The sequence below is a fragment of the Macaca nemestrina genome, chromosome 15 (assembly GCF_043159975.1).
Source record: "Macaca nemestrina isolate mMacNem1 chromosome 15, mMacNem.hap1, whole genome shotgun sequence".
Lineage (NCBI taxonomy): Eukaryota > Metazoa > Chordata > Mammalia > Primates > Cercopithecidae > Macaca > Macaca nemestrina.
This window is the reverse complement of record NC_092139.1, coordinates 106,062,556-106,078,090: the sequence shown is the minus strand read 5'-3', so window position 1 is coordinate 106,078,090 and position 15,535 is coordinate 106,062,556. Positions and strand designations below refer to the sequence as shown.

At 55.2% G+C, this 15,535-nt stretch overlaps 1 protein-coding gene across 2 annotated transcripts in view; it reads left to right on the top strand.

Moving 5' to 3' along the window:
• Positions 1 to 14,576, top strand: part of LOC105464451 (potassium inwardly rectifying channel subfamily J member 4) — a 29,919-nt gene extending 15,343 nt beyond the window's left edge. Inside the window, exons 1-2 of one of the 2 annotated variants that reach the window (XM_011712374.3) lie at positions 8,456 to 8,533; positions 11,974 to 14,576. In XM_011712374.3, coding sequence (XP_011710676.1) covers positions 12,013 to 13,350 — 1,338 coding nt within the window. In that variant the 5' untranslated portion in view covers positions 8,456 to 8,533; positions 11,974 to 12,012 and the 3' untranslated portion in view covers positions 13,351 to 14,576. Of the gene's footprint in view, positions 1 to 8,455; positions 8,534 to 11,973 lie in introns of those variants that run through there. The other variant, XM_011712373.3, reaches the window with a different exon arrangement.
• Positions 14,577 to 15,535: the final 959 nt, after the last annotated feature.

Here is a 15,535-nt window from a genome sequence, read left to right as displayed (position 1 = left end):
TCTTAAATATTTCACATGGAAATTTAAAACCAGACCAGGCAAAGCCTGACAGCCCGCCAGCCCTGAGGGTGACATCCGCAGCCCTTGCCACCTCCTGCCTCTGTGGCCTCATCCTGGTCCACTCACTCCCAGGCTCACTTCACGGCCACAACTTGGCCTTCCTGCAGCTTCTCAACACCAAACTCAGACTTTTGGAACTTCCTCTCCTCTCCTCTCCTCTCCTCTCCTCTCCTCTCCTCTCCTCTCCTCTCCTCTCCTCTCCTCTCCTCTCCTCTCCTCTCCTCTCCTCTCCCCTCCCCTCCCCTCCCCTCCCCTCCCCTCCCCTCCCCTCCCCTCCCCTCCCCTCCCCCCTCCCCTCCTCCCCTCCCCCTTTCCTCCCCCTTTCCTCCCCCTTTCCTTCCCCTTTCCTTTCCTTTCCGTCTTGCTCTGTCGCTAGGCTAGAGTGTAAAGGCGCGATCTCGGCTCATTGCAGCCTCTGCCTCCTGGGTTCCAGCGATTCTCCTGCCTCAGCCTCCCAAATAGCTGGGAGTACAGACGCCCACCAGCACGCCCAGCTAATTTTTTGTATTTTTAGTAGAGACAGGGTTTCACCATGTTAGCCAGGATGGTCTCGATCTCCTGACCTCATGATCTGCCCACCTCAGCCTTCCAAAGTGCTGGGATTACAGGCGTGAGCCACTGCACCTGGCCCCCCTTTCTTTCTTTCTCTCTTTCTTTCTCTCTCTCTCTCTTTCCTTCCTTCCTTCCTTCCTTCCTTCCTTCCTTCCTTCCTTCCTTCCTTCCTTCCTTCCTTCCTTTCTTCCTTCCTTCCTTCCTTTCCTTTCCTTTCTTTCCTTTCTTTCTTACAGTCTTGCTCTGTCACGCAGGCTGGAGTGTAGTGGCACGATCTCGACCTCCGCCTCCCAGGTTCAAGCAATTCTCCTGCCTCAGCCTCCCAGGTAACTGGGATTACAGCCACCACACCTGGCTAATTTTTTTTTTTTTGAGATGGAGTATGGCTCTGTCGCCCAGGCTGGAATGCAGTGGCGTGATCTCGGCTCACTGCAACCTCCCCATCCCAGGTTCAAGCAATTCTCCTGCCTCAGCCTCCCTAGTACCTGGGACTATAGGCTCCTGCCACCACGGCCAGCTAATTTTTGTATTTTCAGTAGAGACAGGGATTTCACCAAGTTGGCCAGGCTGGTCTCAAACTCCTGACCTCAGATGATCCACCCGCCTCGACCTCCCAAAGTGCTAGGAATACAGGCGTGAGCCACCATGCCCAGCCTAATTTTTGTATTTTTAGTAGAGACAGGGTTTCACCATGTTGGCCAAGCTGGTCTGGAACTCCTGACCTCAAGTGATCTGCCCACCTCAGCCTCCCAAAGTGCTAGGATTACAGGCGTGAGCCACTGCACCCGACCTCCTGGAGTATTCTATGCCCCACTTTCACAAAGATACACAGTTCTCCTGACCGACTCCCACTTACTACCCAAGTCTTGGCTCTGCCACTTTCTCACAGAGGCCTTTGGAGGTGCCCATCAAACCGGAGCCCCCTCCTCTGTCTCACTCCATCTTGCACTTTTCCTTCAAACTGCTTAACGCCACGCGCATCCGGCCACCTGGGATGGCCAATGCCTGCCATCCAGTGTCTCTCACCAGCTCATCCACAAGCCGGCAGAGTCCAAGGCCTGCGTCTGGCCCGCAGCTAGCATGCAGTCCATAGTAACTGAGTGAGAGCCCCAGCGAGGCAGTGGGGTGTTGAAGCCCCACCGGCCGCCACTGAGGGAGCTGGGGAGCTGAGGTTGTTCTGGAAAAGAGAAACTTCAGGGATCCACTGACCTTCACATCCCTGTGGGGAAGATGGGCACAGGTATTTGTGGAGGGTGGGAAGCCCCAGCAAGGGCAGAGGCCTGGCGTCAGCAATTCAGCAAAGGGCGCACCCGTGGGTTGAAACAGGTGGCCTCTGGGTCCTCCAGCCCCCAGGGTCTGTGATTTGTCCCTGACAAAGGCCTGCTGGACATTGTGAGGAACTTGCTTGTCAGCCTGCTCCAAGTCGGGGGCATTGCTTGCTTGTTGCCGGCCAAGTGGTTGGGAGGGCCTGGCGGGGTGCAGAGTGGGAGGAATGAGCCGGTTCACCCCCCGCTGCTTCAAGCCCCTGTGGAGCCCAAAGCTTGGTCTCCAGGATTTGGCTGGACCTGAAATCAGGAACCTGGGTCCTGGCTCCAACTTGCCCTGTGATCCAGTTTCTCCTTCCCCATAGGACTGACTTCACAGAACCGGACACGTAGTAGGACTGGATGCTTACTGGATGGAAGCAAGCGTGTGACAGTATTTCTTCGAGACAGGACAGTAGCATGCCTTGTTAGTGTGCTTTGATGCCATTGCCCAGGCCCACATCCTGGCTTTACCACTCATAAGCTGTGTGACCTTGGGCAAGTTGCTGAATCTCTCTGTGCCTTGCTTTTCTTCTAAAACAGGGGTAATGGTAATTTCCTCTGAGATCATTGTGAGGATGATAGGAATCGATCAGTGTAAAGCACAGAGTAAATGCGTGCTCAGTGCTCAGATGCTCAGCCAGGATTTTTGCGATGTCAGAGGGTTGCCTGGTGAGGGAGGGGCTAGGTGTGCCACAGGCTTTCCAGGTCCGGAAGAAGGTGGGGAGGGAGACGACTTTCTTGAGTACCCACCATGTGGCATGCGTTTTTGGGACAATCCACATCAGGCCCTGCAGGTAGGCACTGCGATGTTCCTTTCACCAATGGAGATACCGAGGCTCAGAGAATCCAGTGACCTGCTAGAGCCAAGTGGGACTGAGCCTGATTCCAGCCCAGCTCTGTGTGATCCAGCGCTGCTGTTCTTGTCCACTTGCTCCCTAGTGCGGTAAATGAAGACAAACTGGGTAGGGCCCTGTGGATGAGGCCCAAGCGGGCTCTGGGATGCTGCATCTGAAATTCAGGGGAGGAAATCAAGAGGGAGCAATGTTCAGCCTTGAGTAAAATGCACCTTATCGATCACTTACTCTGGGCTGGGCACGTGGTGTGCATGATCCCATTTATCCTCATTACAGCCTTAGGAAGTCTGCTCTATTATTAGCTTCTCCTAAACATGGGGCATGCAGGGACTAGAGAGGTTAAGTGCCTCGCATAAGGTCACCTGGGCACAAAGTTGTTTGGAGGCTCCAGAGCTGAAGCCGCTGCACCAGGAGGGGCGTTCCTGAGACTCATGAAGAGGAGGGAGTCAGGCCTCCCAGGGACAGGGGACTATAGGACCTGCAGAGGGCAGTGGCAGGTGGGGACCCTGCCACAGTGTCTCCTGTGGCTCGGTCTGTCTTTGGCTCCCCTTACCCTTGGAGGGGTACAGCTCAAAGAGCCGTGGCCCTGGGCTCTTGAGTTCTCTTCCCCCCTGCAAAGCTCCACACGTTGGAGTGGAAAGCCAGTCAAATCAGACCTGAGGGCCTCAGCTGGAGTGGGGACAGACTGCTTGCTCCTCAGGGGCTGGGAAATGGAACAGTGGTGTCAATTCTGTCTATTTCTTTCTTTCTTTCTTTTTTTTTTTTCCCTGAGACAGAGTCTTGCTCTGTTGCCCAGACTGGAGTGCAGTGGCACGATCTCGGCTCACTGCAGCCCCTGCCTCCTGGGTTCAAGTGATTTTCCTGCCTCAGCCTCCCAGGTAGCTGGGATTACAGGCACCCGCCACCATGCCTGGCTAATTTTTGTTTTAGTAGACACGGGGTTTCACCATGGTGGCCAGGCTGGTCTCAAACTCCTGACCTCAGGTGATCCGCCCGCCTTGGCCTCCCAAAGTGCTAGGATTACTGGTGTGAGCCACCGTGCCCAGCCAATTCTATTTATTCCTTCTAGGGAAATCGTCCACCCTTCAGGACCCGTCCTTGGTGCGCTGAGTTATGTCCTGGGCTGTGTCCCCTGACCTCCACTGCCCTGTGCTGGCTTCCTCTGGTGGGATGTTTGCTGGAGAGCCGGCCTCCCCCTCTAGGCCCAGGAGGGCTCAGGGATGGCTGGGGCTAAGGAGACTCAGGAGCATCCCCCATCTGTCACCTGACTCCAAGCTCTGTCTGAGTGCCTTGTTTTGTACACCTTCCCATCTCTCCTGCCGGGGAGCCATGATGGCCCCCCCATCTCGCAGACAGAGGGAAGGAACTTCTGACCAGAGCATGTTAGTGGTGGAGTCAGGAGTGGAAGGGGTTCCCGGCTGCCGGTGCAGCATTCTCGGTCATCAGCAGCTGCATCTTTGTCATCACTGTTATCAACATTAGTTTTTGCACTTTACCTGCAATGTAATAATGCATGGTGGTTGTCATGTTCACAAGGCAGTGGCCTGATGAGGAAGGTACCAGTATCATCATCTCCAGTTTGCAGATGAGAAAACTGAGGTTCAAAGAGGATATGCTTGGAGGTGACAGAGCTGAGACTGAGAGCCAGGTCTTGCCACCCCAAACATATGGGTTTAACCAGTACAATTTTTCATATCAAACGGAGGCCAAGTGCTACAGATAGACAGTGAGGCCTGAGGGCTCAGAGCAGCAGGGTCAGAGAGCCTCAGGGGCTCAGGGTAGGTCTGGAGGGATGGGGAGAGCCTGGGGGTCCCAGGTTGAGCCGGGTGATATGGCAGGAGAAGGGGTCCCAAAGCCAGAGGCTGGGGACCAGGGTGAGCCAAGGACCTGGAACCAGTCAGACTCAAGTTAGAGTTCCAGCTTTGTCACTGCTGCTGTGTGGCCCCCAAGCTCAGCATCATCCCCCAACCCCCCGGCATCTCTGTAGCCTGCAATTCTTCAGCTGGGGAGGAGAAATAACAACCCTTCTTGTTACTGTGGTAGGTGATTAATAAATACTTGTTAAATACACAAAGGATACAGTGATGCTTCAGTGAGAGAGAGGAGGCAGCGCCTGGCATGGAGTTGGCAGAAATTCCCTGAGAGGGGCTGGAGAGAGAGGATGACTGGTTCCTCAGGTCCCCAAGGCTGAGCTCTGTGACCTCGGGCAAGTCACATCACTTCCCTGGTTGTCTCACCCAGTAACAGTCACCTCGAAGTCTGGTGATGGGATGACATGAGATACATGACAGCCTGGCAGACTGGCACTGGCCACTGCTCCCCAGGCGTGAGCTCCCTGCTGCTGTCTAAAGGAGCAGAGTTTCAGGCAGGGCTGGAGCTGCTGCCTGGCTCCGGCAGGGCCTGGCGGAGGTGCCCCTGCAACAGCCATCATGTGTCTGGTCAGTGGCACGGGTCTCGGGAGGAGGTTTGCCCTCGAAGCCTTCCAGGTGCTGGGACCTGCCAAGGCTGCTGCAAGCTGATCAGCGTTTCTTTTTCAAAGAGGGTTGTGGGCAAGGACAGATAAGTTCGTGTCCTAAAATTGTCGGGAAAACCTAAAAGTTGACAGGGTTGGGGTGGTCTTCCTGCCTCCTCTGGACCCCCAGGAGGCAGAGTCTGCAGCCCCTCCCTAATTCCTCGGGATGGGGCAGAATGGCTGGTGTCAGTGGTGAGGCCTGAACTTCCTTCCACAGTTGTTGACTTACTGTGCCACCTTGGACACGGTGCCATGCCCTGTTCTTGGCCTCGGTTTCCCCAGCTGGCTAATGAAGTCTGGACTAGAGACCTGCAGATTTTGGATGTTTACAGCACAGTAAAATTAAAAGAAAGCCAGACGCAGTGGCTCATGCCTGTGATCCCAGCATTTTGGGAGGCTGAGGCAGGAGGACAGCTTGAGGCCAGGAGTTTGAGACTAGCCTAGAAAACATAATAAGACCCCCTCTCTATAAAAAATAGTAATAATCGCCGGGTGCAGTGACTCACACCTGTAATCTCAGCACTTTGGGAGGCCAAGACGGGCGGATCACGAGGTCAGGAGATCGAGACCATCCTGGCTAACGTGGTGAAACCCATCTCTACTAAAAATAAAAAAAATCAGCCGGGTGTGGTGGCGGGCACCTGTAGTCCCAGCTACTCAGGAGAGCAAGACAGGAGAATGGCGCGAACCTGGGAGGTGGAGGTTGCAGTGAGCCAAGATTGCGCCACTGCACTCCAGCTTGGGCGACAGAGACAGAGCGAGACTCGGTCTCAAAAAAAAAAAAAAAAGTAATATTTTTTATTTTTATTTATTTATTTTTTGAGACAGAGTTTCACTCTTGTTGCCCAGGCTGGAGTGCAATGACACAATCTCAGCTCACTGTAACCTCCACCTCCCAGGTTCAAGTGGTCCTCCTGCCTCAGCCTCCCGAGTAGCTGGGATTACAGGCACCCACCACCACGCCCGGCTAGTTTTGTATTTTTAGTAGAAACGGGTTTCTCTGGCCGGGCGCGGTGGCTCAAGCCTGTAATCCCAGCACTTTGGGAGGCCGAGACGGGCGGATCACGAGGTCAGGAGATCGAGACCATCCTGGCTAACACAATGAAACCCCGTCTCTACTAAAAAATACAAAAAACTAGCCGGGCGAAGTGGCGGGCGCCTGTAGTCCCAGCTACTCGGGAGGCTGAGGCAGGAAAATGGCGTGAACCCGGGAGGCGGAGCTTGCAGTGAGCTGAGATCCGGCCACTGCACTCCAGCCTGGGCAAGAGAGCCAGACTCCGCCTCAAAAAAAAAAAAAAAAAAAAAAGAAAAAGAAACGGGTTTCTCCATGTTGGTCAGGCTGGTCTCAAACTCCTGACCTCAGGTGATTCGCCTGCCTTGGCCTCCCAAAGTGCTGGGATTACAGGCGTGAGCCACCGCGCCCGGCCAATAATAAATTTTTAAAAATTAAAAGTCTGGTAACTGGTGTAGCACTGTCACTTCTTCATTTTGCCAAGAAAAGACATTAACATTTTAAAAGCAGTCAGCATCTCCTGTGACCATCACTTTCTAAAAAAATGTTTGCAACTGAAAGAGTCCCAGGATATAAAGGACAGCGGTACCATTGATGTTTTTTTTGAGATGGAGTCTTGCTCTGTTGCCCAGGCTGGAGTGCAGTGGTGTGATCTTGGCTGACTGCAACCTCTGCCTGCTGGGTTCAAGCAATTCTCATGCCTCAGCCTCCCGAGGAGCTGGGATTACAGGCGTGTGCCACCATGCCCAGCTAATTTTTTTGTATTTTTTGTAGAGATGGGGTTTTGCCATGTTGCTCAGGCTGGTCTTGAACTCCTGGCCTCAAGAGATCCGCCTGCCTCTGCCTCCCAAAGTGCTGGGGTTACAGGCGTGAACCACCGCGCCTGGCCCATTGATCCTTCTTAGGCTCATTTTGCCATGGGCTAGTGGCCCACACTGGGGGTTTCAGAAACCTCAGGCCCCACTTCACCAATCCCTCTGGTTCTATCATTTATATGTCAAGCTCTGTGACCTTCAAAAAAGCTGGGGAGGATGAGTAGTCCCTTAATTGGAGGAGGACCTGACCCCAGGGAGAGGAAGAACTTGTTCAAGGTCACATGCAGGGCCGTGGCAGGGGGCCTCCCACAAAAGTAGTTTAATCATAGGGATAAAGCAGACACCTAAACAACCAGGGCTCTTTTTTATTTTATTATTTATTTATTTATTTATTTTGAGATGGAGTCTCACTGTGTCACCCAGCCTAGAGTGCAGTGGCTTAATCTCGGCTCACTGCAACCTCCGCCTCCCAAGTTCAAGCAATTCTCCTGCCTCAGCCTCCCTAGTAGCTGGGATTACAGGCGCCCACCACCATGCCTGGCTAATTTTTTTGAATTTTTAGTAGAGACAGAGTTTCACCAAGTTGGCCAGGCTGGTCTTGAACTCCTGGCCTCGAGGGATCTGCCCGGCCTCCCAAAGTGCTGGGATTACAGGTGCGAGTCACCGCGCCCAGCAGGGCTCTTTTTAAAAAAAATATCACTAGTCAGAGGAGGATGGTACTGAATTGTCAAGGCCTTTTGACCATCTCCTGCCATCGTCAGCCTTCCCCAGGAAGCCCCATGTGACAAGGAAGAGAAAACCTGGCCATCTCTTGGTGGTTGTCACATGAGAACACAATGCCCAGCTCATACCCTTCACTTTTTGGCCAGGCCTTGCACAGGTCAGCCTCGAATTAGCAGCGGAACCTCTCTCTCTTGCTAAAATGGTCTGTGGTGGCAGCAGCATGCACTTATTTGAGCAAGTCACTGCAGACCAAGGGTTTTCAGGGGGATGGGGTGTCCCAGGGGCTGCTGCATGGGGAAGGGTGCCAGGTCTGAGGAGTGCCAGGCAAGCAGCTTTCCTGCTAAGCTCCAGGATGTGCTGGGGGCACTGGGAACCCAAGACAGGACCCAGCACATAGCAAAAGCTCAGGATACCTGCTGTAAGCTGTCGGGGAGGTGTCAGGGTGAGGGGTAAACTATGTCCCCATCGGGCTGCACTGTGGAGCCCAGTGGGCTGGAGGGGCTGGGGAGTGAGTGTTGCCGTTGGGGCTGGGGATTGTGGAAGCTCAGGGTTGACCCTGGGCACTCGCTAATGGGGAGGGGTGGGCACTGCTGGCAAGGGGACGCCCAATCTCTGTAGCCATCAGGGGATCGGCTCCCTTAACCCCAAGGCCCCTCCCATGAAGACATCTCATCTGCAGCACCAGGCGAACTCACCAGGTCAGGAGCCAATCCCACCGGGCAGAGAACCAGGGATGCCCTGGAACCCTGGGCTTGTGTTTGGCCTTGGGCAGGGGCCCCCACCCTCTCTGGAACTCAGTGACCTCACCTGTTGAAGGCCTGGGCCGCCACACCCTGTCCCCTCTGCCTCTATCCTGCACACCTGTGGATGGTGGTCCAGTTTGGACTGGCTGATTTCTTCCCTGCCTTTGCCCCAAAACCCACCCCAGCCCCCTCCAGGGAGGAAGTGGATGAGGAACCCAGGGGTGGGGGTGAGGCCTTGTTCAGGGCTGGCCCACCTGGCCCCACTCTGGGACTCTTAGCAAGTCCTTCCTATCTCTGGATTTCCTTGGCCTCAGACATAAAATGAGGGTCCTGAACTCGGTGACCCTATGCTCCTCCTGTCCTGACAGTCCGCGGTGCTCCTGGAGCCATTTGAGGCAGTGGGACAGAACAGGGGGAATATGTTTAGCAAAGAAAGGCCTCCCTGAAAACTCTATTTATAGAGCAGAAGGTGTGCCTGGTCCCAGAACCCCAAGGTTTCCATCTGGAGCCCTGGCTGCTGGGATGCTGCGGGAGGGGGCAAAGAGGGTCTGAGCCTCCAGCTCTGAAAGGCCAGCCTTGCATTACAGGCCATGCCTGCATGACCTGTTAGGTCTCCAGCATGATATCTCATTGGCCCATTTTCTCTTTTTTTTTTGAGGCGGAGCCTCACTTTGTTGCCCAGGCTGGAGTGCAGTGGCACGATCTTGGCTCACTGCAACCTACGCCTCCCAGGTTCAAGCGATCCTCCTGCCTCAGCCCCCCTAGTAGCTGGGATTACAGGCATATGCCACCATGCCTGGCCTAATTTGTGTGTTTTTTGTTTTTTGGTTTTTTTTTTGAGATGGAGTCTCGCTCTGTCGCCTAGGCTGGAGTGCAGTGGCCGGATCTCAGCTCACTGCAAGCTCCGCCTCCCAGGTTTACGCCATTCTCCTGCCTCAGCCTCCTGAGTAGCTGGGACTACAGGCGCCCGCCACATCGCCCGGCTAGTTTTTTGTATTTTTTAGTAGAGACGGGGTTTCACCGGGTTAGCCAGGATGGTCTCGATCTCCTGACCTTGTGATCCACCCGTCTCGGCCTCCCAAAGTGCTGGGATTACAGGCTTGAGCCACGGCGCCCGGCCTAGTTTTTTGTATTTTTTAGTAGAGACGGGGTTTCTCCGTGTTAGCCAGGATGGTCTCCATCTCCTGACCTCGTGATCGGCCCGTCTCGGCCTCCCAAAGTGCTGAGATTATAGGCGTGAGCCACCGCGCCCAGCCCTAATTTGTGTATTTTTATAGAGACGGGGTTTCTCCATGTTGGTCAGACTGGCCTCAAACTCCCAACCTCAGGTGATCCACCCACCTCAGCCTCCCAAAGTGATGGGATGACAGGTGTGAGCCACCGCACCCGGCCAGCCCCATTTTCAAGATGAGGAAACTGAGTTTCAGAGTAGTCAGTAGCTCGCCCAAGTCACACAGTGGATCTAGGACTTCAACCCAGGACTGTAGGAGCCAGGGAGCTCTTTGGGAACAAGGGGAATAGGGAGAAGAACTCGGAGTCAGGGTGGGTGACCGCGGGGGAGGAGGTGGGGGCAGGGCTCACTCTCCCTGGGCCCGGAGAGGGAGTTTCTCTTGGGAAGAGGCAGGCTCTGAGGCTGTTGATCTCTAAATTATAGCGTTGGCGCGTACCGGTTGCTGCAGCAACCGAGTTGTCCTGAACCGGGGAAGTGTATAAACATTGCCACAGATGCACAATTAGATCAGGAAGAAGAATAGAACAGAAAATAGAAACTTCCAGCCTTATGTAATTCTGGGCCAAAATGTTATTGGGAACCCAGGCCCAGTCCTGGCCCTGCCAGCTGCTGGGGGCAGGGTAGCACCATGTCTTCCCTGGGGACCCAGTGGCAGGGAGGGGTGGAGAGAGGGTCTGTCCTCTACGGCCCGAGGCACATCCCGCCACCCAGTGCGGTGAGGGGCCTCTTCTGCTGCAACAGCTGGGGATGCTTGACAGGCAAATCCTGCCTATCACCAGCTCCTGGGAAGTGTGGGAAGGCAAGCAGGAGGGTGATGGCTTTACCCCAGCGCCTGCTGTCCCCGTAGGTCCCATGAGGTAGGGAGTTTTGGTGCCCATGTTACAGGTGAAGACGTGGAAGCTCCGAGAGGTGAACTGAGTGTGTCCTCCCCTCCTACTCCCTGTCTCCCCGCCATCAACTCATTCATGTTGGTGCCACGCAAGTTTGTATCCACTGCCAGCTTTGTGGCTGGCAGCTGGCTTTCCCTCTCTGAGCCACCCGGGACATGGGAATAGCGATGTCTACAGAGGAGTCAAAGCTGGGGACTCCCCCTTCCTCCACGGGGCACTGGGCAGGAATTTGGGCTCAAGGACTCAAAGCAGCACTGGGAGGGAAGAGTCTAAGAAAGTAGCTCAGACCCAGGTGGGGCTGCGGGTTCCAGTAGAACTTTCTTTTTCTTTTTCTTTTTTCTTTTTTTCTTTTTTTGACATGGGGTCTTGCTCTGTGGCCCAGGCTGGAGTTCAGTGGGATGATCACAGCTCACTGCAGCCTTGACCCCCTGGGCTCAATAGATCCTCCTGCCTTAGCCTCCCGAGTAGCTGATGCCACAGGCATGCACCACGATGCCTGGCTAATTTTCTTATTTTTTGTAGAGATGGGGTCTCACTCTGTTGCCCACGCTGGTCTCAAACTCCTGGCACAAACAATCCTTGCATCTCGGCCTCCCAAAATGCTGAGATCACAGGCATGAACCCCTGTGTCCGGCCAGAAATTTCTCAGTGCTAGAACTCTCCTATATGTCTTCTCTGTCCAGTGTGGTGTGGTGGCCATTGACCATATGTGACTCCTGATCACTTAAAATGTGGCTCATGCAAGGAAGGAGCTATACTTAATATTTTATTTAGTTTTAATTAAATGTAAAGAGCCACAGGTGGCCAGTGTCTATCTTACAGGAGGATGTCCAGCCCCCAAGAAGCCCAAAAGTCCATAGATGGAATCCAGGGAGGGGACCGGGCCCAGAGCCTCCGTGGCTCCCTATGCTCAGGGCAAGCAGGACAGAGGGACAGGGAGGAACTGAGATGGGCCTCAGGAAGCTTCCAGAACAGTGAGCATAGGAGGGCCGGAGGGGCAGTGTTGAGGGGCAGGGACTAGGACCTGTATCCTTGTGGCTTTAGCTTCCTGGTCTGTGGACCCCTATCTCTAAGCTGGGCCGGACTCAGGGGCACTGGCTCAGACCCTGTCATCAGAACCCCCTCCGTTGCCACCCACCGCCTGCTGCGGCAGAGGAAGTCTTAGGTCCTGGTCCAGGCTCACCTGCTTCTGAGAGTCTAGGGGCTGAGTCTGGGTGGCCCTGAGGAGGCCCCTCGCTCCCCAGCATCTCACCTGTCTGGCTTCTCCTCCGCAGGCCCTGCGTCTTCCCAGGTGACCACGCCGGCTTCAGGACATGCACGGACACAGCCGCAACGGCCAGGCCCACGTGCCCCGGCGGAAACGCCGCAACCGCTTTGTCAAGAAGAACGGCCAATGCAATGTGTACTTCGCCAACCTGAGCAACAAGTCACAGCGCTACATGGCGGACATCTTCACCACCTGCGTGGACACGCGCTGGCGCTACATGCTCATGATCTTCTCCGCGGCCTTCCTTGTTTCCTGGCTCTTTTTTGGCCTCCTCTTCTGGTGTATCGCCTTCTTCCACGGTGACCTGGAGGCCAGCCCAGGGGTGCCCGGGGCGGGCGGGCCGGCGGCGGGCAGTGGCGGGGCAGCCCCGGCGGCCCCCAAGCCCTGCATCATGCACGTGAACGGCTTCCTGGGTGCCTTCCTGTTCTCGGTGGAGACGCAGACGACCATCGGCTACGGGTTCCGGTGCGTGACGGAGGAGTGCCCGCTGGCAGTCATCGCTGTGGTGGTCCAGTCCATCGTGGGCTGCGTCATCGACTCCTTCATGATCGGCACCATCATGGCCAAGATGGCGCGGCCCAAGAAGCGGGCACAGACGCTGCTGTTCAGCCACCATGCGGTCATCTCGGTGCGTGACGGCAAGCTCTGCCTCATGTGGCGCGTGGGTAACCTACGCAAGAGCCACATTGTGGAGGCCCACGTGCGGGCCCAGCTCATCAAGCCCTACATGACCCAGGAGGGTGAGTACCTGCCCCTGGACCAGCGGGACCTCAACGTGGGCTATGACATCGGCCTGGACCGCATCTTCCTGGTGTCGCCCATCATCATTGTCCACGAGATCGATGAGGACAGCCCGCTCTATGGCATGGGCAAGGAGGAGCTGGAGTCAGAGGACTTCGAGATCGTGGTCATCCTGGAGGGCATGGTGGAGGCCACGGCCATGACCACCCAGGCCCGCAGCTCCTACCTGGCCAGCGAGATCCTGTGGGGCCACCGCTTTGAGCCCGTGGTCTTTGAGGAGAAGAGCCACTACAAGGTGGACTACTCGCGTTTTCACAAGACCTACGAGGTGGCCGGCACACCCTGCTGCTCGGCCCGGGAGCTGCAGGAGAGTAAGATCACCGTGCTGCCCGCCCCGCCGCCCCCTCCCAGTGCCTTCTGCTACGAGAACGAGCTGGCCCTCATGAGCCAGGAGGAAGAGGAGATGGAGGAGGAGGCGGCTGCGGCGGCCGCAGTGGCCGCAGGCCTGGGCCTGGAGGCCGGCTCCAAGGAGGAGGCGGGCATCATCCGGATGCTGGAGTTCGGCAGCCACCTGGACCTGGAGCGCATGCAGGCTTCCCTCCCGCTGGACAACATCTCCTACCGCAGGGAGTCTGCTATCTGACCTCCAGGCCCGGCCCTCACCACTGCCCACAAGAGCCTCTGCCGGGGGTAGGATGCCAGGACACCCCCTCCCACACTCAGGACAGAGCCAACCCTGGCTCCGTGGACCTTCTGGAGGAAGGTGGGGGTTTCAAAGACTGGGGGACCCCTTCCTCCTGACTCCAGCACCCTGGCCTGGGAAGAGCTCGGCCCAATCAGCCTGGGTTCCCCCAGCACCTACTCCTGGTGGCTCTGGGTCCCCGGATCCACCACCCTTCCCCCACTGACTCTTCAAGGACGTGCCCTCTTTGCTCTCAGAACCTTGGGGAAGGTGACTGGACCGCTGGGTGGGAGACATCTCGGGGTTTCAGGGTGGGCAGGGGGTTAGTTTGGGGAGGGGGGTGCGTTTCTTTTGCATGACTGTGGCCTGTTGCTCATGACTTTCTTTTGTAAATATCTATAAATGGAGACAGATGGAGACACCAAATTCACCTTCTGCCGTTTTTACCTGCCAGACAAGGAGATATGGTCCCTCTCTGTGCACCCTTCCCCACCCTGCCCATCAAGCCTAGCCCCTTCCCCTGCCCAGCTGGCTGGCCCCTTGAGGCCCGCAAAGCCAGCCACCTTGGCCCTTGGATGGTGTTGAGTTTGGGTGCAGAGGAGGGACTCTGAGGGGTGGGATGAGGGAGCATACCTTCCTCCCTGCAGTCCCTCCGGCCCCGGGGCCCAGCCCAGATTGACAATAGAGTTTGTAACTATATATATATATACACATTTGAGACGGAGTTTGTAACCATATATATATATATTTGAGACGGAGTTTCGCTCTTGTTGCCCAGGCTGGAGTGTAATGGAGCAATCTCGGCTCACTGCAACCTCCGCCTCCCGGCTTCAAGCGATTTTCCTGCCTCAGCCTCCTGAGTAGCTGAGATTACAGGCATGACCCACCACACTCAGCTAATTTTTGTATTTTTAGTAAAGATGGGTTTCACCATGTTGGCCAGGCTGGTCTCGAACTCCTGACCTCAGGTGATTCACCCACCTTGGCCTCCCAAAGTGTTAGGATTATAAGCGTGAGTCACCGCACCCGGCCATAACTATATATTTTTAATAAAGTATATGGTCCATTGGGGTTGGCTGGTTGAAGATGGAGGGGTGAGGAGAGACAGTGAGCAAGCACACATGTAATTGTGCCTGTGTGTCATGTGTGTGCCTGTGTAGTATGTATGCCTATGTGTTAGGTGTGTGCCTGTGTGTGTCATGTGTGTGCCTGTGTAGTATGTGTGCCTGTGTGTGCCTGTGTGTTATGTGTGTGCCTGTGTGTTAGGTGTGTGCCTGTGTAGTATGTGTGCCTGTGTGTGCCTGTGTTATGTGTGTGCCTGTGTCATGTGTGTGCCTGTGTAGTATGTATGCCTGTGTGTTATGTGTGTGCCTGTGTGTTAGGTGTGTGCCTGTGTAGTATGTGTGTCTGTGTGTTATGTGTGTGCCTGTGTTATGTGTGTGCCTGTGTAGTATGTGTGCCTGTGTGTGCCTGTGTAGTATGTGTGCCTGTGTGTTATGTGTGTGCCTGTGTGTTAGGTGTGTGCCTGTGTAGTATGTGTGCCTGTGTGTGCCTGTGTTATGTGTGTGCCTGTGTCATGTGTGTGCCTGTGTAGTATGTATGCCTGTGTGTTATGTGTGTGCCTGTGTGTTAGGTGTGTGCCTGTGTAGTATGTGTGCCTGTGTGTTATGTGTGTGCCTGTGTAGTATGTGTGCCTGTGTGTGCCTGTGTGTTATGTGTGTGCCTGTGTGTTATGTGTGTGCCTGTGTGTTAGGTGTGTGCCTGTGTAGTATGTGTGTCTGTGTGTGCCTGTGTTAGGTGTGTGCCTGTGTGTGCCTGTGTGTAAGGTGTGTGCCTGTGTAGTATGTGTGTCTGTGTGTGCCTGTGTGTTATGTGTGTGCCTGTGTTATGTGTGTGCCTGTGTAGTATGTGTGCCTTGTGTGCCTGTGTAGTATGTGTGCCTGTGTGTTATGTGTGTGCCTGTGTGTTAGGTGTGTGCCTGTGTAGTATGTGTGCCTGTGTGTTATGTGTGTGCCTGTGTTATGTGTGTGCCTGTGTAGTATGTGTGCCTTGTGTGCCTGTGTAGTATGTGTGCCTGTGTGTTATGTGTGTGCCTGTGTTATGTGTGTGCCTGTGTAGTATGTGTGCCTTGTGTGCCTGTGTAGTA